The 23,706-nt window shown below is 42.1% G+C and overlaps 1 protein-coding gene across 10 annotated transcripts in view; it reads right to left on the reverse strand.

The window, feature by feature from the left end:
- TSPAN4 (tetraspanin 4) overlaps nt 1–23,706 on the reverse strand; it is a 500,093-nt gene that overhangs the window by 66,822 nt on the left and 409,565 nt on the right. For all 10 annotated transcript variants that reach the window (XM_083698410.1, XM_083698412.1, XM_083698406.1 and 7 more), the window contains one exon: nt 7,923–8,114. In XM_083698410.1, coding sequence (XP_083554536.1) covers nt 7,923–8,114 — 192 coding nt within the window. The remainder of the gene's footprint in view (nt 1–7,922; nt 8,115–23,706) is intronic.

Below are 23,706 nucleotides of genomic sequence, written 5' to 3' on the forward strand. Positions count from 1 at the left end.
TATGCTGGTGGTTTTTTTTGTAAGCCTTTATGTGCTACAATTCTGTAGGAATAAGGGGAGGAAAATGAAGTTGTTTATACTGCAACTTCCTACTATTTTTACAACAGGGTCCCCTCAAATTACACTGCAACCTTTGAGTCCTGCAAGCCTCTTTTCTTCCCACAAGCACTTAATTTTGGCTAGTGCCTGGTTTACATATCATCTTAAGCAGCAACTAACCATGGTTTCCCATAGGGTTGGGGTATTGTTTAGGAGTTTTTGGTTGTTGTGGATGTTGTTGTTTTTTGTATTTTATTTTTAAATCTTATGATTTATGTGGAAATTGTTCAATTTGGTTGTGTACTTTTTGATGTATTTTATTTATTGTTTATGACTTCTTTTGTTATGTTTCTAAGTATGTTGTAAGCTGCCTTGAGCATTGTTATGGAAAGGCAGCATACAAATAAAATGATGGTGTCCAAACCAGTAGTTGTGGTTCACTGAAACCTTGGTTTACTGAACCGTGGTTTCACCAGGGTTTATTGAAACAAGCTAGGATCATTTACCACAGGTTGGAGTTGATTCATTTCAAAGAATAAACCATTCTTAGCATGTGCAATAGTTTGTCTGAGTTTAGAAGTAATGAGGGCGAAAAGTTGGAAGAGAAGTGAAAGGTGGAGGACAAGTGAGGGGGAGGAGTGCATGAGCCTGGAGCTTATGTATGTAATTCTATAGTCTAGGGCTTTGTGTTATGTGTGAATGCAGTCAACAACTAACATTATTAGTCACTTTTATTTCAGTAATTGCATTCCCTAACACTAAATTGAAAGCAAACAAAATCTTAGCAATTTTGGACCAGATTGAAAGAGGAGGAGACGAAGAGCGTATTAATTATATGACTCACACTCCTGGTTGACCAATTGCCACTGCAAACATAGCAGACAAGTATTGTGAATTACAGAAAATAACCTCTGTCATGGGGCTTTGTTTGACAGTGTCACAACTTAGTGATATCTATCAGAGGGGGGGATGGGCGGGAGAGCACTGTGAAAGCTATTACTGCAGGGTACTGTCGCTTGTCTGCTGCTAATTCTGTGTGCCAAGTGCTTGGCATATGTTTGCCTCCAATGTTTGCTTCCCAGATCAAACCCTTATTTTCAGACTAACTCATTTTTAGATCCCCGCCTTGCCATATTTCCTTCCTTCCTCCATAAGGATGTTGTTTGTGTTTTCATTGCAATTTTCTATTTTATTTTAATCTTTGCCCGCTCTCAGTCTGCTTGTCTATATTTCCTAACCATTTCCCTTCCCTAGCGGACGGTGTTTCTGAAGGATATTGCTGGGAGGATATTGCTGGGGTTCTCCTAATGGCCTGCTCACATGACAGACTGTTCCATGCAAACAAACAAAACTGGATGATAGGGAAAATGGTTCCAACTTAAGAGTGGGAGTCAACTAAGCTTTACTCAGAGTAGACCCACAGACATTAATGAACATTACTAGGTTAGGTACATTGATTTCAGTGGGTCTATCCAGAATAAAACTTAGTTTCATACCACCCTTATTATGCAATCCTAGGAAGCCTTCTTCCTTGTGTACTAAGTTTCTATGTGGAGAGATTATTGTTAGTATATTTAACACCATTATTGTATGAAGGGTCAGTCATGTCAGTTCCCACATGCAGGCTGCAGTGCTCAAGCCAAGACAGTTTTACCACATCATCTGCCATGTGTAAGATCAAGATCAGTAACTAGCCAGATGTTGTTGAACTCCTGGTTCCATCAGCACTGACCACACTGGCTATTCTGGAGCCCAACAAACATCTGAGGGCCACAGACTCTACACCCCGCTCCAGATTATTGGGACTCACTGAGAATTACACATGCCCTTGGCAGGTGTGCAAATATCTCTTATTGCTGGACTTGGTGCATTATGGCTGGTGGTCTAATACTAGAAGATAGCGGGGAGGGGGGACTTACATAATTGATGTGAGGGCTGAGTACAAGTTCAGGATGTGTAGCATACTACACAATATGTGATAGCTTAAGGTCTATAGCACTTGCTACCAGTTTCAAGAAGCAAAACACAGTTTCTAAAACGCAAAAGACTCATAAATCACAGTTTGTGGTTTTTAGTGGTTGAGTCCACCACATTCTCACTTGGGCTTCCCACATGAATCATTTTATATTATTAGTTTAGCAATCTAGAGGGGGGAAGCGGTCCCTAGAACTGTATGTCAGACAGCAGATTTAATTGGCATTTTATGGCATTTTCTGTATTTTATGACTTTTGGAAGAAAACAGACTCCAAATCAATAAAATGTCATAAAATACCAAAACCACAGATCTCTGTCATATTCAACGCATGCACTCAATGCAGCTTTAGCTACTTAGCCACAGGCACAGAATAGCGGAATGTTAATTCAAAGAAAGAGAGCACTAACTTTAGCATCCCCTTCATTACTAACCTTCCTTGGGACACAAAGGATCTACAGATTGCCATCATAAGCCCTGACCTCATTGGGCATACAAGTGTCGCGCCATCTGCTTCTGAACGCAACCAGCTGTTGGGGCTAGATAAGTAGCACTCAGAGTACATTTCTGTATCATCTCAAACATTTAGGGCTGGGATTCGCCAATGTGGCTAAAGGAGGTCAAGAGACACTGACCCTTGGATTCAACAGCCAGCTATATGCTTCTTCAAAAACCACGGGTCTTGGATGCCAATACTGCAAAAATGAGGATTTCAGAGTGGTGTGGAATATCTGCTCTAAACAGACAGCACCACTGAACTTTAAAAATGTAGGCATCTTTACTGCATAAAGAAGCAAAGAACCCTTTAAGAAGATTTAGTGGGCCAGATGCTAAGCAAGAGGAAGCTGGCTTATTTCCTAGACTTTAATGGGGGCTCTAAGAAGTCGCAGCAGCTGAGGAGCATCCTGTATAAGGAAACCTTATAGCTGTTTCACTGAAATGCCAAAGCAGATACATATATAGATTCTGAACCTGCAACCCCCCTGGGTTATGTAACTCACACTGCAGTTAATGGAAGAGCCAGGTTTGAATCATAGTTATAAGAATGCAATGCCTCACAGCAAGCAAAGTATGTGAAAGAAAAAGGGCGGGGGAAAGGTATGGCATGCAACTAAATAACCATGACAGCGTAATGGGACTTCCCCCCTCCTCCCGTAATGCAGGCCCTGCATGACCCCTCAAATTCAGAGGGCACACAGGGGGAGGAGAAAGGGAGAGAGTTCCATTGTACAAGGAGAAATCCTTGCACTGAAGGAACTTAGCGCTATGTTGAATACAACCCTATGTCTCTGTGTGATACACTGGTGTAAAGTAAGAACAAGGCTTTCTTAGAAAATGCAGGCAGCTGATCAGAGGGAAATGTGTTAGCCAAAAGTTAAGCACAATGCTCCCTTCCCAGCAATGCAATATAGACAGCTCCAGGCCTTACAGTCAGAGACAGGGCTGGCCCAAGACATTTTGCTGCCTGAGGCGAAGGACAAGATAGCACCTCCCTCCCTACAGAAGCCTCTGGACTGGCAGTTAACCCTTACACTAGAAACAGGATAGCATCCTGCACCATAACTGAGGCAATGGATCAGGTTAGGGCTCCCAGGGCAGACTGTGTGGCAATGTTCAGGGCTGACACTGCCAGTCAGTGCAGACAATACTGAGCTAGATAGACCAATGTTCTGATTCAACATAAGGCAGATTCCTGTGTTCTATGTAATACGGAGCAGGGGGGCTGCTCAGATCCTGCTTGTTGGCTTGCTTCCCATGAGCATCTTGTTGGCCACTATGAGAACAGGGTGCTGGACTAGATGGGCCCCTGGTCTGATTCAGCAGGGCTTATTTTTATGAGAACCTCTCTTGCAAGCAGATAAGTACCCCTGAAAAAAAGCCAAGAAGGGATTGGTGGCTAGCCCACTGAAAATTGCCATTAGCACCGTCCACTATATTTTTCCGAGAATTTCTTTTTGCAAACCTGGTTCTCCCTCTGTCCGCAGACTGCACAAGTTGCCAACAACTGTCTTGCTCTGTTCCAAAGAGGATCCTGTGCCTTGTTAGAACACCCGACGATTTGAACTGCTCTTTGAATCCTAGCTAAAGGTCTGATGTCCCCATATGTTATTCAGGTGAGCTAAAAATAGACTGAGGAAAGTTTAACAGGGGGAAAAGGGTTTATGTCTAAGGGTTATATCTAGGGTTTTATATCTTAATTTACATCTCATTGTCTGGGCCTTCAGCAATGGCTATGCCTACTAATTAAAACAAATGAGAGGAGCATGGTGTGGGGAGACCCTCTGGCTTTATCTAGGCTCTGAAAAATGAACTTCAAATAACTCCCTTTGTAAAAGAATAAAGGAGAACGGAAGGGAGCTTGGAAAGAACTCAGCTAGTGAGAGGGGCAATTAGTACTTTTCAATCAGCAGGCAATGAAGAGGTCCATCTACAATTATCCACAGAAAGAGACCTACTTTTTCTCCAATTTTCTCAGTGATAGAGCACCTGCTTTACACGCAAAAGGTCCAAGGTTTAGTTCCGAGCATGTAAATATGGGAAAGATAAAACCCTGGAGAGCTGCTGCCTGTCACTGTAGACAATACTGATTTAGCTGGACCAATGTTCTTTCTCAGTACAAGGCAGTTTCCAATGTTCAGTCTGGTCGGGGAGAAACAACAGCTGTAGGACCATCACCTTCATTCTCCTGGATATGCTGGTTTCCTCATGGAGGTTGTAGGAGCCAAAGATGTGACTTCCCCCACCTGCATTCTAAAGTGCTACACAATCCAGAAAAGACTTTGGTTTCTTCGTCCGCTTGAGTTTAGAAGGACCATAGCTCAGTGGCAGAGCGCATGGTTTGCATGCCAAGGGTCTCATGTTCCCCCCCCCCTGTATCGCCAGGTAAGTCTGCAAAAGACCCATGTCTGGAAACTTGGAAAGCTGCAGTCAAGCGGTGTAGATTATATTTTGCTGTTTTGGGACTGCAACTCTCAGCAGTCCAACATGGTCAATAGCCAGACAGGGTGGGCAAACAGGTGGGGATTGACTGGGTGAGAAGGGATCATGTTGGAAGCCTTGAAAGAAGCACCAGTACACCCCTTCCCCCAAAGGCCATCCCTAGACCAAGAGGTACTCAACAACTATAGGTCAGTGATAAATATCCCCTTCCTTTCTGGTAATTCAGGAACTTAAGAAGCTGCCTTATGCTGTGTTGGACCCTTGGCCCAGCTATTTCTGCATTTTCTAAGTGGACTGGTAGTAGCTCTTTGAGGTTTCTGACCAGCCTTGTTTGGAGATGTCAGAGACTGAACCTGGAACTTTTTGCATGCTCTGCAAAAAAGCCGGAGCTCTTTCACAAAGGACGCCTCTTGCCAGCCAACTGACTTACAGATGTCGCCTCCCTCCCTCCCAACTCCTGTCTCAAGCCATTAAAACAACAGAAGCTGAAACACCAGACAAGGATCAATACCTACAACTTTGTGTGGGAAAACTATGGACAGAAAATCATTCACAGGACAATCTCTTACCATTCTCCCTCACACACCTTTTAACATCTCGCTAGTCAAATTCCCTGTCACTGGTAAGAGTTTTGGGCGTCAGTTCTTTCAATAAAGCTGGAAACAGAATGCTTTTTAGAAGCCTATTTCAGGTACATTTTCTTCTTTCCCCCCTTAATATATAGGCCTGTCACAGATGAGACTCTGAAGCTTGGGCACCTTTGAAAAAAATGACACCAGAAAGCCAATTCACATGCCTAGTAGACTCATGGTGCTTTTCTTTTCTTTTCTTCTTCTAAATTCCAGCTATGACATTCCTTGCTTATTGTGAGTAGGCCAACACAAGCAGAAAATAAAAATAAATGCTCAGTTTGAATGTCACAGCCAAAACATATTGAGGTGATTTGAAGAGGTGTGCAAAAAAACCAGTTTGACGATGGAACCAATTTCCTGGGCTGGTGGGGTGGGTGAGTGCTATCAGACCTGTTGGGGTTGCTTAGCTTTGGATTTCCCAAGACAGTCAGGGAGTTGGGTCTATGTTACTGTATACAGTCCTATCCTATGAAAACAGGAACCAAACTGCTTGTGGTTAACAAGTCAGAAACCATATTGCTATTTTAAAGCCATTTTGGCATATACGTGCACAGGGCTGAGCTGCACAGGGCCTTATATGTTAATACCAACATGTATTAAACATCTATGTAGCTGGGTTTCACCAATGTACTTAATGGTATCCCTGGGGATTTTCTGAATATACAAAGCCCCACACTGATGTTTTCTCACTGATGTAAAGGCCAGCAAAAAATAACAACCCACTGTCCACATACATAGGCACTGCACACTATACGAGGCACAGGAGGGCAAGATGACAGCTTTCCTCTCCGACATGGCAGGGTACAATTTAAGGTGTGCCGTACTTCAAGAAAATCAAGAAACAATGGGAACAAAATTGCCTCTAAGCTAACTTTCTTCTGCCTCTCATTTTTAGCTTTCAGCCTGCTCTAAATTGTGCTGACTGGAATGATTTAATGGGAATGACTGCTCCAGAATGAAAAGTAGCATTCAGTTCTGCTCACTGCCCTAAACTTTAACAAGAGGCAAAGGTTGCTAAGCAGCTATTTCAAACATGAGAGACGTGAGGATCACCCAGATCACAAAGGGGACAATTCAGATCACTTGCTGTGTACTACTGTCAGCCCCAAAATCATAGAAAAGTTGTTTTTCATTATCTATGACTGAGAAAGTACTTGTCCCAAACTCCATGTGATTTTTAAAATGAATTATGAACAAAATATCATAATTGCATAAAATACACAACAGAAAACAGAAGGAACCCTCGTGAAACCCCGTCTCATTTTGGCTCTCTAACACTACATGATATGTGTGGGCATCTACACATTGGTGAGTTATTTCACCCAATGCCTTTTTTTCTAAAAAAAATGTTTAGGGGTACTCTCATTTTGTCTGAGACTCAGGAAACACTGTGACAGGAAATGAGGCCGCCATTGGGGGTAGCAACGTAACTGACGATTCACCATGCTAGAGAAGAAACTACGGTATTTTTAAAAAAAGAATTAGTTTCTTCTCCCGTTAGATTCACAAAATGTTTAGGTGTATATGTACCCCTGTGTCCCCCAGAAAAAAGCACTGATTTCACCTATTGCCACACTACCACCCAGTTCTGATGATTATATAAACTATGATTAATGCAACTGAGAATGAGCCATGTTAATTCTTAAACTCCTAATCCTCTCTCCTCATCTATATGTGAGAGTCGAAGACTGAAGGCTTCCACTTCCATTTTAAGAGCAACCCACAGCTCTGTATTATGTTTGAATCTGGGGGGGGGGGACACTTTTAAACCCTCACTCAACTTGCACATTATTTTCTTCCATGACCATTCCAGGAAAATTATTAAAGTATTTCATATATTTGATAGTTAAAAGCAAATCATAGCTAAGAACTAAAAACAGGACAACCAGCTCTACAGGACTGCCATTTTTATCTTTATATTGGTGATGGCTATGGTTTATCAAATAAACAAATAACAATGTTCTGATGTGCTCCCACTTGCATCTTTAAATGTCTAAATTTATAACTTTTTTCATTATCTAGCTCAAGGGTTAAGAGCCTTGTTTTAAGTTGCCATTTGTTAGCTAGGTGGCTCTCCTAGATGCACATCGGCATGTACCACATCATCCATAACTGCTTAATATGTATCTTGAATGCCATTCATAATCAGTGCATACGTCTTACCCCAGACAAAAACAGTTGGCTATTTCCAGCATATGGTGTTGAGGTGACTGTGCAATTAGAATGCACAGTACCCAACATTAAGAAAATGCTGTGCATCAATTCAATATCAACACAAGCACCCAGAGGCCACAAAGCAGGATGCAGGTAGACAACAGAACCATTATGTTATACTCACACTAAGCAGGAGGCACTTGTTTTCTTTGATGGCTCCTATGCACCCCACAAAGCCAATGATCATTACAAAAGTCCCTGTGATGATCAGCAGATTGGCAGCTGACAGGGAAGGGAAGGAAGAAGAGAGGGTAGCGAAGTTCCCTTGGGTAACTGCTAGCCATATGCCAACTCCAAGGATCCCACAGCCTCCCAGCTAGGAGAAAAAACAAAACAAAAGGAGACATAAGATTAGACAGTTGCACTTCCAAGGAAGCCATTATCATAATCATCACCACCAGTATCCTTCATTATCACTAATAGCAGACGTAGCAGTATCTAAGAAGCGCAAAATATAGCTATAATTAGTTTTACAGTTATGCATATTTCTATTCATCGAAATCACACAGTGCACATAGCCTGGTAGAGTATCATCCATTAGGACTGATGCACAGTTATGCTGGGTGCATTTATGAACATAGTAAGCGAGAGACTCTGATCCCTTAAAGCCTTCACATGAAAGAGACAAGGGAGAAAGAACGAGCAGGAGGTATGGAAGTGTTGTGATCACCCCTCTCACAGGCAGATATGGAAATTTGGACTAGTCTCATGAAGAAAGAATGCCACACAGCTGGGATTGGAAATTAAGCCCAAGGATTTCGACAGAGTGCTTTTGCTCAAATTGACATTTTTTGCTTAAAGGACATGCACACACTGAGAGAAGCTAATGAAGTCTTGGTGTAGCTGGAGACTAAAAGAGAGTCGCAAAATAATGAAGGCAGTTCAGATATTTGGAATTTCAAGGCAATAACCAGCTGCAATCTTGCTCTCTGCTGCTGGCAAACAATGCACAGATCTTTCCTCTATTGTTCCTTTCCCAACTGAGATGTGTGCCAAGGACAGCCATATTCTCAAAACTGCTCAAGGACTGGATTCCGTCCCATCTCATTTCCAACAGGAGGTGTGTCTTCAAGGAACCTCCATTGTGAGACTCCTGCAGAATCCAGTACCATTATCCAAATCATATACTGTGTATGCAAGATATAGGGCTGGTGATAACCTTGCATTTCAAGCTCCCCTACCAGGAAATAAGAAAGCTGCTTTTCAAGTAAGAGATGGTACCACAGGCTCATGCTCTCAATCTGGTTGTGGGGAGAGTATCATGGATGAGAAAAATGAGGGCAGAGAGCAAATGTGACTTTTTTCCAGACACTCATCAAAGGTAGCTCCACATACAGTACATTGCAAGGCTTGCTGTAACCATGGCATCTGTCACCATGGCCAGAACTACCCTCTTCCATGAATGGGCACAATTGGGATATCACTTAACCTGCACAAAGGCACTCCTGGCCACAATGCCCAACTGGACATCCAGGTTCAAGACTGAGTTCAGGAGCACCCCCAAGCTATGAAACTGTGTTTTTAAGGGACGTGCTACCCTTTCTAGTACAGGTGAAATCCCAGTTCCTAGACTAGGTCTTTTACTGAATTAACTTGGCACCAATCAGAGTATTCATCCTACTATGAACAGCAGGTTTGTAGGGGGAGGTTTATGATTTTAGCTAGAATCATGGCAGGGGCAAAGACTTAAATCCCTCTCATCTCATCCCCCTCATCCCCATGCAAGTTACTTGTTTAAAACAACTGACCCACAAGGCCAAACGAGACGAGTAAAATCCTGTCTGGATTAGCCTTCAGTCAGTATCTAGTCTACACAGCAAACTTTTATTAATTTGTGGTTTATAACGGTGAGCAAATGCTAACATTTGCAATGATTCATATAGAAATGCCAAAAATTAAGCAGAAAAAACAAAATAAAAGGGATTTTGCATGAGACCAATCACAAAGAATAATGCCATTTAAGTTCCTTGCCTTTCAAAACTGAGATTTAGAACTGCACATTACCCCTCTCAAAAGGCCAAAAGAGAAACTATGCATGCAAGACAGATGTGCCATTTTCACTCAAACAATAGAGAAAATATTAACTAAATGTCTGCAAGAAGGGTGTGGGTTGTAAAAAGAAAGAAGGGGTCATAGAAAATCTTTAGAATTAGAAGATGTTAGGAAAAAAGAAAGCCAAGAACACCTCATATGACTATTCAGACAATTACACACATAGGATTTACACATAGGATTCTGTCTGAAGCAGCATACTCCCATCTTATACCCTCCAACATTTCTCTGATGAAAACAGGGACATCCAGTTCAACAACAGCAAGAAGAATTGTTTATTTGTACCCCACCCATCTGTCTGGATTGCCCCAGCCATTCTGGGCAACTTCCAATGTATATAAAAACATAATAAAACATTAAAAAAACTCCCCTATATGGGGCTGCCTTCAAATCTAAAGGTTGTATCTCCTTGGCTCGGGAGATGCTATATTAACCATTAATGTCTTAAGTATATGCTTGAAACAATTATATAACTAGATTGTTGCTAAAAATTTTGTTATCTTGGAAAATATTTTTTTATTGGTAAAATGCAGTCAAACACATTCTATGCACTAAAGTATGTCTCTACCACTTCCCCTGATAACTGTATACTAATGAGAAAGGTACAGTTGCCTGATAGTAGATAGTACACTTTGAAATCTATGAGGATGGTGAGGTCTGCCAACTTGAGGTGGTGGCCTCTACTTAATAGAATGAATTGTTCATACAAAGATTCCTCTGAGCCTCCTTGCCTTTAAGAAACATAAATATTTATCCCTGAGCCTTTTCTAAGGTCTATTGGGCCATATGAAAACAACTGCTTTTCATGCAGTTTGGTTACTCTTTATGTACACTCTTAAAATGTTTGTTGTGAATAGTTTGGCGGGTACTGCATGTAAAGGATACTAGGAGTGGGGTTTCTGGTCAGGTGGGACATAGGTAAGAAATAAAATAGCAAGGGACTTTGAAACAAACAAAGAAATGTGCTTTAAAAGTTTTGTTTTCAGGGTTGTCTGATGCCTGTCTGTTTTGATTTTTTTACCCTTGACATCCATGCTCCTGCGATTTATGGATAATTGTACTCGGTTATTAATGTATTGCCCTCCTCCAAACCTTCCGCTAGTTCCCCACCATTTCTTGTTTGCAGTGCCAAACAATTCACAGAAGAGTGATGAAACAATGACTCCTGACAGTTTTCAGAGCTTGATGCTGTGTGGAATAAAACAAAAACCAAACCACTAACGGGGCTGGTTTTGATAGCTTTACTGTCTTCCAGAAAGCCCCCAAATTGTCACGGTGAAAGGAGACACTAATCACTGAAACAAAAGAGTGACAAAAACAAAAACAGAACTGCTAAGATGGCATGATATATTAGCAAATAAGTACCAGGCTTATATTGATTTCGTAGGAAATGTGTGAGGCAGGCCCTGTTTATCAAAGATGACACCTTCGGCTAGCTTCCTGATGACGGCAGCATTTATCCCGCCTTGAATTAAAATACAGCAAGTTCTGAATGATTGTACTGAATAATTATTTTTGACACCTCCTCTTTCCTACCCAATTACAGCAGATATACTGCCACTTCTCTTCCTTATCTTTATTCTCCGGACAGCCTGAACAGGGGTAACACAAGAAGGACTTTCATGTAAGCTGGGCAACTCTTCTTCATTGTGAGCTGCCTTGGAGTTGCCAAGAGGTGAAGGAGAGCCTTCATTTTGAAAAGAAATTGTTTTCTTGAAAACATGTAAGCTGGTGTTGACAGAGTTTTTCATTTTTTTAAAAAAAAAATTCTTAGAACTCAGTCTTTCTGCTGATGGATTGGTACCTTGCTTCATGTTTTAGTAATGGTGTTCTCTTCTTTATTGATGCTGCTGCACTTCGTAGATTGGGGTGGCTAACTTTTGCGGGGCCCATAGGCACAGCTGGAGTTATGAGACAGTGTTGTGAGCACTACCTGCTCTGGTTACTGCCTCTCCCATGAGTTCATGTATCATGCAGATGAAAGCACACATGTATGGAGAGGGTAGCTGGTAAGTGGGTAAGCCAGAGAACAACTTGAAGATCATAACGTTCACCTTGTTTTTAAGACAAGAATTGCAAGTCACAAGAATCATTTTCTGAGCCAAGGAATAACAAAATTCAGCTACATCTCTACAAGCAGACTTGCTTCACCTATACACTAAGTAAACCATGAAGTCACTGCTTTGCACACCCATCCCTCTTACATACAAACACTGGGGCACAGCTGGGGGGTTGCAGACTTAGAGATTCTTGGTTATTAAGCAAGTTAGAAAGTAAATTATTCAGACTTCGATTGATCTTGCACAACTGTAAACAGAGTAATCCCAAGTAACTTCAAATATAAGAATTCAATTGGGTGCTTCAGTTCTGCACACATTTTATAATACGGTGGTAGAAATTGCCTCATTGTTCATCCTAACGGTCTTTGTGCCCCTAAGTGATCTTTATTGCTTTTATTGTCTAGAAAATGCATCTAATCAACAGCTCCTGGGTTTGTTATCAGATTAGGATCCACACACACTGCAGTGCCTTCTCATTTAGCTTTAAGTAAGCTTTTTTTTGCAACAACAGCACACACACAAAAACCCAGTTAATACTGGTCATGCATTATACATAGGGAGTTGTGGGGGGAAATCTGTTCTTCTATTCAGTTGTATTTTACATCTGCTTATAGGGCTTAGTTGGAGAATGCTATGCTCTCAGAATAATTCTAGTTAATTTTCTGTGAGCACATTCTACTACAATTTTAACACCAAGGAAAATAAAATTGTCTCTTTCTTTTTACACTATAATATTATTTCAGAGGCATTAAGAAAGATTTCTAACAGCAATAGTTGGCCCCTTTCTGCTGTTTAGGAACTCTAAATTGTTGTTCCCATAACTCCCCGGGTTCACAACATGCGCTGACAGCTTTAGAAAAAATGTCAGAGCTGTTCATTCTAAGGCATCAACTTTAACAGAGCAAAAATCTCCTTAGAAAAATACTGAAAGGCCTATTTTGTTTCAGGAGTGGGAAGCTGCACACAATCAAAAAGACTTCCTCTTTACGCCCCAGGTTGTTTTCAGTTCATGTTGTTAGTTACACTTTGTCCATGATCTTGGCAGCTAAATGTTTTCCCTCGTAAAATTGCAACTGTTATATCCTGGACATGGGAACAATTTGGTGCCTTAAAAACACAGCATGGTTTGAGTGTTTCCAACTCAGCAGAAGGCTATAATAACAATGCTTTTAAGTCAAGTTATTTCTGAAGACCCTGACGACAGGGCTGGGGAAGCTGTATCCCTCCAGATGTTGCTGAACTCCTATTATCCCTAGCCATTGGCCATGCTGGCTGAAGCTGACAGGAGTTGGGAATCCAGCAACATCTGGAAGGTCACAGTTTCCCCCACCGCTGCCCTAGAGGGTACACATAGAGTGGGAGTCAACTAAATAGTTGTGTTAGTGTAAGGGTTTGCACTAATGCATCAGAATTCCCCCTTTTCCTCTCCCTGCACCATCCCTACATGTGCTCTGGAGTTTCGGAAGACCCCCAGAACAGATTTAGAGGGTGAATAGTAGGATGAAAAGAGGGAGAGGGTGTGTAGCACTGACGGAACGTCATCCTTAGTGCTACAGTGAATACAATACATAGTGGGCAAAGCTAGACGTGGCAAACAACACCTTCTCCTGCTAGCCCGCCCTGTTCCCCATGACCTGGTGATAGTAACAGCAGAACCACCTTGAACTGGAGGTCTGAAGATGAAGCCTACCCTACCATAGCCTCTGTGTGTCCACAGTGCATAAGAGTCCTCTTCAGGAGTAGAAATGAACATCCAATTGGACAGGGATGGGAAACCTATGCCCCTCCAGATGTTTTTGAAGTTCAGCTCCAATCATGCCTGGCCACTGACTATGCTGGCTGGGGCTTGAGGGGAGGTGGAGTCCAAAGCATCCAGAAGTCTGCAGGTTCCCTATTGCTGGTGTAGTGGGGAACAAGTCACTAGTAGTTCTAAGAAACCTTTCTGCAGGGCATGATTTCTGCTAACCCCTCCTACCCAGGGCAGCCTCCCCATGGCTCTCAAAAGCTTCTCTTGGTTGAAGGCCATCTGGAGCAGGAGCAGATATGGAATAGAGGGGTGCAATTGGTAAAGGGGATTGGTGGAAATCAGGTGGCCTGCCTGGCACAAGAAAAAGCACTTCAGCTAGAGGGGAGTCACCTCTGAATGTATGCAACACTGAACATAGCTGCTGGCAAAAGGGAACCTGTGGATTGGATACAGGGATCCTAGTCTTCCAGCATCACATAGTGAACAGAACAATATCTTCTGCTTATTGCACTCCAAACTCTAGTTCCTCGGCCTTGTACCTTATGGGGACACTGACCTGAAGAACACACATCTGCTAGGTCTAAATTCTCAAAAGCATGCTCAAAAGCTCACATGAACACAAAGGAATGTCACATGGGCTCATCATTGGCTGCAACACATAGATCTTGTTTTTCTGCTTGGAACAGTGACCACAGCACTGCTCAACATAACATGTGAAAAGAAGGTACACACACAAACACACGTTGCCTAGAAAGTCTCACACAGCTGCATTTAGTTTCGGAAAGGGAACTCAAGTTCAAAATAAAATGAGAAGACTTCTAAAAAGGAAATGAGGGTGGGGTTAGAGGAGGTTAAATTCCTTCAAGAAAAGATTTCCATTTTTAAAAGGAAGCCTTTACATCGCTAAAAGCAGTGTCAACCCTTTCTTTTAAAAATGGGAATCTTGCCCAAATCAGAAACAGTTGCCGGCAAAACAAATGCACATTGATGAGGAGGCAAGGAAAGAAGGACTTTGGAAGAACAAATTGTTTAAAGGCATAAACATGAAACAAACATTGCTTTTAATGGTAGGGAGAGCTCCCCTCAGCATGCTTAGAACTGTGGCTCAGAAAAACTGCCCCAAATCTCAGAAATAGCCCAGTTTATTCTGAGTCCAATTCATACCTTAACTGGGAGCATGGCATGGTCCAATTCCTCCCCAACTGTCTGTCTGCCCAACAAGCCTCCTACCTGTCCACCTATGTCTCAGGGACGACTCAGGGAAACTCATTAGCAGTTGGTTCAGAACAAACTACTATTTTATACCATGCATATTTATCTTATACAATTCATTACCACATGACTCAGTGGGGACCATTAGCTTAGATGGATTTTTAAAAGATTAGAGAAATCCATAGAGAACATGTACATGGAAGGTTATCTGCAATTATAGCAAAATGGAACCTCCACAATCAGAGTACGTGTATACCTGGGAGTATAGAACAAGGCCTTTATGCCCTGCTTACACGTTTTCCAGAGGCACCTGTCTGGCTCTTCTTAAGAACAGGGTGCTGGACTGGATGTGTCTGATCAAGCAAAACTCTTCTTCTGTTTGGCCCTGAAAACTGACTGTAAGGGAGGCTACCATTGGCTGTGAGATTTTTGTGTGCCAGGATCTTCCTAGCAATGTCAATTCAATAAAGTGGTTTGGGGGCTCAGACCCCACCTCTGTCTTGTACTCGGTTTATTTTTTTTTTGGGGGGGGTATTCATTATATTTTAGTATTGGCTCCCATGAAATGAGTGTTTGGAAACTGCCCCCCTCGCAGTACCAGCACAATTTTGTGAATGGGCAGGCCCCATAGCTGTCAATGTTTTCCCTTTTTTAAGGTAAATTCACTTATTCCGAATAGGATTCTTCGCAAGAAAAGGGAAAAGTTGACAGCTATGGCAGGTCCTTGTTCTCGGAGGCGGGAATGTGCAAGGATGGGGACAAATTAATAAAACGCCTCTTCATCTCACCAAGCTGAAATCCAGAGAGAGAACAAATCCCCTTAAGACACAACAGTTAAATCCTGCCATTAGCTAAGATGGCGAGGTTTTTGCACACACTCCCCCCTTAGATGGATTAGATAGCTAAACCAGATTGTTTTTTAAGTGGCCATAAGGATCTTATTCAAGCTTGTCTAATTTCATAGGCATCAAGGACAAGAAGCTCGTCACCTTATGTGTTAACACTGAAGTTTGAGAGCAGAAGTAGACCTAAAGCCAGGGACTTCTAAGTAATGGGCTCCATGTTCTTGCTACTTGAGATTCACACAAAACTGGTAACAGACGCTTGTTGCTCTAATACATGCTGAAGGATGCAAGAAGGAATAATCAGTTTGTGCAGAGGGAGGCAATGGTGTCACAAATCAAATTTGACATGTACAGAAAATATATAGTCCCCACACCTTGGTAAACATTGCCTCTGGTCCAGAAGTGGGGAGCTTGAGACCCTACAAAAGTTGCTGGTCTCCAACTCCCATTAGCTTAAGCCAGCCTTTGCCAATGGTCAGGGATGTTGGTAGCTGAAGTGCAGCAACATGGAGGGCCAAATATTTCCTTTCGCTGCTCTGGACAATTGAGACATTGACAAGGCAGCAGCTGAGGAGAGAGGGTTCTGGAGTACAGATCTGACTTTGTATGATAGCTAAGTTCAAGTGGCCCAAGGGGTAAGAATCCTCCAAAACAGGGGCGGGAAGGTCCACAGGCTTGACTATTTCCCAGAAGGGCAAACTGGGACATTGGGAGATTAGGTACCTCTGAAGGAAAACTGAAGGACCCATAAGCAGGCACGGGCAAACACACCAGGCAGAATTCAAGGAGAGACTGGTCACAGCAAGGCAGAGAAAATTCCAGTCCATAAGCAGGTTCAAAGCACAGTCAAGTCGTTCTACGTAAGACCTGCTAAACAGCCTTCCAGCAGCCACTTTCTGCCTCCTTTTACAATGTCTGCTGAGAGATGAAGTAAAGAAAAAGGGGAAGCTCAAATGGTGTCAAGTGAACCTCACTTCCAAAGCTGGGAGGGGGGCATTCCTAGAATCTACATTATTTCCTGGTACCCCGGCTTTGTACTGTTGCCCTCACATCAATAGCTCAGCAGTTGAGAGGAACAGATAGCCCATAGATGTTTGACAGGCAAGTTTCATAGGTACTGTAGTGCACACTAAAGCGGAACTGTCTACTACTTTTTACTTGACCTATGACACATCTAGGAACATAAGAGCCAGACCATTGGACCATCTAGCTCAGTACTGTCTTCACACTGACCAGGACTGGTTTTCTAGGGTTTCATCCAGGGAACATTCGTAGCCCTAACAATAGATGCTGGAGGTTGAACCTGGGACCTTCTGAACAAAAAACAGATGCTCTGCCACTGAATTATGGACCTTTCCACTTGGCTTTGACCTTCATGAGTTTCTGAGGCCACCCACCTGCTGATAATCAGATTCATTCCAAGTTCTTTCATTTCAGGAAGTCAGAACATCAGCTGCAAGGAGATGAGCCATCTCTCTGGTTGCACCAACACAGTGGAATGACCTTGCCCAGATGCCATTTTTATGTTCTTCCCATCTCAGTTTTTGTGACATCCATCTACAGTGGTACCTCTAGATGCGAACGGGATCCGTTCTGGAGCCCCGTTTGCATCTAGAAGCAAACGTAACCCGTGTCTGTGCGTCTGCGCGGGTCATGTTTTGGCACTTCTGCGCATGCGTGTGACGTCATTTTGAGCGTCTGCGCATGCGCAAGCAGCAAAACCCAGAAGTAACATGCTCTGTTACTTCTGGGTTGCCGCAGAGCGCAACTCGAATGCGCTCATCTCGAAGCACATTCAACCCGAGGTATGACTGTATTTGGGCAGAAGGATGGCAAGCTTTCTGGAGGCTGCGTTGTTGAAAACTTTTTAAGTCAGCACTGCTCCACTTTTTGGTTTCTAAATGTATTTTGTGTATGTTGAATGGAGTGCTTTATCATTTTGTTGTAAAGTGCCTTGAGGAGTGGGGAAGACGGGTTTCAAATATTTTAATTAATTAAGCAAATTCACACACATATAGTGGGAAGTGTTCCTCAAACTTTGCAGAAGTTGTTTGCAAGCTGCTACGGTATGCTGTGCCAAAGTGGAACAAGATGATCTGTTCCCCCACCAACTGTGCTTTTCCTCCTGCTTGCTTTGCTTCCAAGCCACATTCAACCTCCCTTCCAAACTCATGGCAAGTCAGCCTGGCACGTAGGCTGCACGGCCCTAAGTAATAACACATCACACAACAGCTGCTTCTCTGTGACGGCTCTCATGGCATTAGTTTACAACAAAATCTATTGCTTGCTGTATTTTCCTTTTCACACTCCTTCATTTTGTCCCAGTGTCATTTATTTCTCCTTTGTCCCATTGCATCAAGATTTGCTACAACCCTGAGGAATAGAATGAGTTTCAGATGTATGGGACGGAGTAAATCACAGAGAATTACAGCTGCCACTCCTTGCAGCTCTGAAGATGATAAACAGTGTGCGGTGATTAAAAATTAAAAGCTCTCTGAAACTAATTGTTTAGCCTGCCATCTCACATCCTTGTTATCTGCTTGAAAAATTAGCTTGAAACAAAAAGCTACAATCTGCAGTGCTGATGCAGATTGGTTTTCTGAGCATCAAAACCAGCACATAAATTGGAATTGTGCATAAGAACATACCAACCTCTCTGCAAAACCCAAGCACACCCACATTGTAGTCATGCTTGCTTCCACCAGTGAAGAATTGAGGTGTTCAGTGCAGCATCTGCTGCAACTTCCTTACTTCAGTTTCAGTTTATATAGCTGATGATGTGGGCAAGGTCCTTGCAGACATCAACGTGTCTCCTCAACCCTTGCCCCTCTTGGCTTATTACAGCCTGCCAAGTAGATCCAGAGTGTGGTCAACACATCCTTGCAGAAGGGAGTGGTCCCAGCTTATGGCGCAACAATTGCAACTACTCGCAGACAAAACATATTATCTTGACTCATTTCAATCTGGGTTCTGGCCTGGTTACATGACTGAATTGCCCTTTGTTGCCCTGATGGATGACACTTATCAGGAAACGGACAGACCTAGTTTGGGCTTTTGATACTTTTGATCATGGTATCCTTCTGAGCTGACTTAATGGGATGGGTACTGGAGGCACTGTTTTAGAGTGGTTCTATTCTTGCCTCCAGGGTCAGTTTCAGAGAACAGCATTGGGTGTTTGTCTTTTGCCTCCCTGGCAGTTGTGCTGTGGGGTGCCATATTGTGCCCAATGCTATTTAACATATATTTGAGTACATCTGGCACTATTTAGCAAGCCTTCAGGAAAATTATGTGCAGAGGTTCATGTCATTTCAGTTGGTGTAGCTATTGTTTTATGTCTTCAAGTAGCTTATTTGCTGTTGTCTTCACCCCTCCCTATTCCATGGAAGCCCTGTCTGTCTGCCTGACCTAAGAACAGCTCTACTAGATCAAGCCAAAGGACCATCTAGTCCAGCATTCTTTTCTCACAGGAGACAACCAGATCTCTACAAGAAACCCACAAGCAGGACCTGAGAGCAACTGCATTCTCCCCACTTTCTCAGTAACTAGTATTCAGACAAGTACAAGTTCTGATACTGCCTGACTTGCTTCCCTGCCTCCTCATCAGTCTTGGAGAACTGGAATCATATCAGATTGCTGTATGAAGATCTCATTGTATTGAGCTGCAAACAGCGATTTATGAGATAAATCCAATATATGTAGCCAGAACTCCAATATATGTAGCTTTGCCTTGGGCTTTGTTCCTGGTTTGAGCTTTGGCTCACAATACTTGCCAATGTGCAGTTTACAGGGTGCTAGAAACAGCACAGTGCAATGGACCTGCTGCAAAGCCACTGCCTTGCCCAACTTTCCAGATGCCAATGTATAATTCGGCAGTGCCATCTGCTACAGCTTCGAACTTTATTCTGTTTGCCAATACAAATAATGTTCTGGTGTCCATAAACCTTCACATAGTATCTTTCATAAGAAGACCATTTCCATTAGGTTTTTGCCATGGTCTTTTTTCCCTGCCACTTTTTAAATAGTTTGCAAAATAGCACAATAATAGTTTTCATGTGCTTTGATCAGGAACTCACAAAATCCACCCACCTGCTTACCACAGGTGGGCATTCCTGGAGCTTTGGCAAGAAGGATGCCCAAGAGCCTAAATACACTCCTCCAAGTTCTCACTTGCGCTGCCATTTTGATGAGATAAGAAAACAATGTCTCTCTCTGGCTGGTCCCCCCGCCCCCCCCCCGCTTCCTTACCCACACTGCAGTGCAGGTAAAGAAAAAATCATGCTTCTCTTTCAAGCCCTGCCTGCACCAGTGAGGAAAGTGTATGTGTGTTGGGGATGTCTTATCTCATTTGCAGTAATGTTTTGAGAATATAAACTACCTTTTATGCTTTCTCCAAACTGCAATGCAAATGAGAAGCAAAACTTACTTCTTCTTTGAACAAGTACAGAGAGCTTGGAAGACAGGTGCAATGAGATTTGGATAAGTAAGGCAAAGTCTCTCCCACCATTTCTTGCCTTTCTAGACACCAGTACAAATGAGGCAGATTTCTGCATTTCCCACAACCCCACTGTGCATGACTGAGAATACAGATGAGGGGAAGGGGCCAGTGGAAGCCATAATAGAGGCTGGGTAGAAAGTCAAGTTAATATTTGTGGGTTCCAAGTCCTTTGCTGCCTGGTTTTGTAGACAGGGGTCAAGGTCATATTACTACAGATATTTTGGCTGATTCATACATCAGAATTGGCTCATTTGGGTAGTTAAGAGCTTACACAAGTGGTCTACTCATGTCATCAGTGAAACATGGTAGAGCGCTCATGAAGTACTATCTGTAGGTTCTCCAAGAAAAAAAATAAGCAAAATCCCTATTGCTTCAGTACTGTATGAACAACAGGGAAGGGGTGCAGCTAAGCAGTAGAACATATGTGTTGCATGCAGGATATCTCAGGTTCAATTTGTGATTAACAGAACCTCAGTATAAGGCACTTTCATATCCTCATAATATCTGCCATATCTGTCACCACTGTAAACGAGCCCCATTCCCTATACTGTGTCATACCATCATATTTAGATTAAACCAATCACCTTTTTAACAGGGGAAGATAGTTATCAATGGTACTAGCACAGAAGAGAAAGAGTTAAAAACCACAGAAGCTCTAACAAGGTTTTGTGGAATAGATGCCTCTTCAGTAGCTACAGTCATGCAGTGAATCTCCAGACCACAAAAACTGTACCACAATAAATTTGTTAGCCTTTAAGTTTCATGAGACTCTTGGAAGTTTTTGCTGGAACAAACTAACATAGCTACCCCTCTGGAATAGAATACTCTGAAGGTGATGATTAACAAGGTCACAGCATCTAAACTTGCATATTCTCAAATCTTAATCAAAATGAAGCAGGGAATTTGAGCAGAACAGGAGATGAGTTTCAACAGAAAATGTACAATGAATACATATGTAAGACAAAAAGGGAGAGGAATATAAAGTGTGTGCATGTGATAGGGCGCGGGCGGAAATAATCAATTCACTTCAGGTTCCAGTTTTAAACAATGCAAACTTCAAAACGTTAAAACCGAGTCATCTGCTCTCAAAATGGTATTTCAAAAATGCAGCTGGGATTGACCATAATGAAATCAACACAATCAAAGGGAAGGTTGGATTTATGAGCTCTGAAATCAAACTGATCAAGTTCAATATCTTGAAATGGCAACCAAAAATGGCAGGTCATAAGCAGGCAGTACTCTGGAGCTCTTATTCCTTATAGAAGCCCCAAGGGGTAGAAAGCAAATCAATGATGCTGGAACATCTTAGCTCAAAAGAGAGATTGCTAATTTGTAGCCCACTGGCCAGAACTGGCTCTTAAAGCAATTGTATATAGTCCCTGGTGACCATAACAAGGTGTGGGAAAGTTTGTCCATAGTTTCATTCATAAAAAATTGGAAACAATCTTTTCCTGTTCTAAGAGATGGAGATAATCCACATTTTAATGTTACACCCCTCTCTGTATTTTGTTTTTTAATGAAATGCAGCAGTTGTACCTGTGCCCCATAACTGGGATGCTCTTAATGCCAAGAGACTGCAGCTTTATTAAGTAAGATCAGTTTGCACAGAAAAATAAACTTCTGGCCCTCAGACCACCCACTGGATAATAATATGTCTTCAATAAAAAAAAAGAAATTGGCCATATCCCCTGACAAATGTATTGAAATGTGGCTTATAATAAGGGATAGGTTTTTAATACACAGAATTATTTGATGTTTTCCAAGGCAGTTCTGGTAGAACACGTAAGTAGTTGTGTAGCATACAAATCAGCCTGCTGAACTACTTATAAAATCTGATAATGTGCAAATCACAGAGTAGCCTGGCAGTAAAGATAACACTTTAAAATGTTGAAATAAATTATTACATAAAAGGAAGAAAATGCCACTGTGAAACACACAAACAACCCAATCATCAGGAAGATAAGCCTATAGTAGCTTATAGCCCTATATGAACTTTGAGAATTAATTTAGTCATTCTGAGTTGACTTTTAAAGGATGGTGTTAGTTCACAAGGATCTCTGGTAGTATAATAATGCACGACGTATAAAGAGCTTTCTTGCAAATTTAAATATCCCCCAAATAAGCCACATATATCTGAATGAAAGACTTGCTTGCAAGGCAGGATTCTGGACTGCTGTCCTTGGTGCTGAAATATAGACTTTGACAGAAGATGTATCGCTGCCCTTAATTTTGGATTTAATAGCATGCAGATGGCTTTCAAGAGCAACTTTACTTCTCTATCAGACTAGTTCATGTTTTAAGCTTAATTTATGCCACTTGAACATCTTAAGGTTAAAAGAAAGTTATAAGATCCACTATGCTTGCAAGATGGGTTCCAAAATTTAGCAAGGTATTTTCTGAACTGCTAAACTAGAATAAAGTTTAGTAGATTGCCTGGCAGCAGTGTATGGTATTAAGTATGCAAGTCCAGACAGCCTCACAACACTACAAAATAGATAGTGAACCAGGGATCAGGAAGATGCATCATAGAATGGTAGAGTCGGAAAGGACCCTCAAGGCAGGGTCATCTAGTTCAACCCCCAGCAATGCAGGAATCTCAACTAGATCAGACATGGCAAATGATCATCTAACCTCTGTTCAAAAACCTCCAAGGAAGGAGAGTCCACCACATCTCATGGGAATCTGTTCCACTGTTGAACAGCTCTTACAGCCAGAGGAAGTTCTTCCTGATGTTTAGTCTTACCTCCTTTCTTGTAACTTGATTACATTGGTTTGGGTCCTAGCCTCCGGAGCAGAAGGGAAGCAAGCTTGCTCCATCTTCCATGCGATATTCCTCTAGCTATTGTATTAGCTGCACTCCTCTGCACACATTCTAGCTTGTCAATGTCTTTCTTAAACTGTGTTGCCCAGAACTGGATACCGTACTCCAGGTGCGATCTGAGTGCTAGCATGTTTAATACATACTATTCAGGAACAGAAGCAGTTATTATTTGTTTAGATCCTACTTCTTGATGAAGCTGAAACTTAGGATCCAAGCCATTTATACAGTGACATCAGTCTACATGCTGAATTGAACTGAAGTTCCTCCACTTTCAAATGTGAATTCTGTACTCATTACCGCTTACACTCCTCATAATGGTTTGCATGTATTTCAAGATAATTTAGTTCTGGCTGAGTAATAACTGGGGTTCCCCCATCTCCTGCCTGACAGGAAACCAATCTGATATCTTTAATCCCTGCCAGAGGCATGTGCATGAAGAAATAAACCAGTGCCACAGGGACACACACACACACACACACACACACACCATTTGTTCTCTGGCTCTAGCATAGCATATCATATTTTGGGAGGTACTATGAAGAATTACTTGAATGATACCCAATATGCCATTAAATGATACTGCAGTGTTTATCTAATAATTCACAAACTGAAGCCAAAGACTCATAACAGCCCATATTGGATTCTGTGTTTTACCACAAAACAGCTCCATGGAAAA

Source organism: Podarcis gaigeae, assembly GCF_964106915.1.
Source record: "Podarcis gaigeae genome assembly, chromosome: 1".
In the NCBI taxonomy this organism is placed as follows: domain Eukaryota; kingdom Metazoa; phylum Chordata; class Lepidosauria; order Squamata; family Lacertidae; genus Podarcis; species Podarcis gaigeae.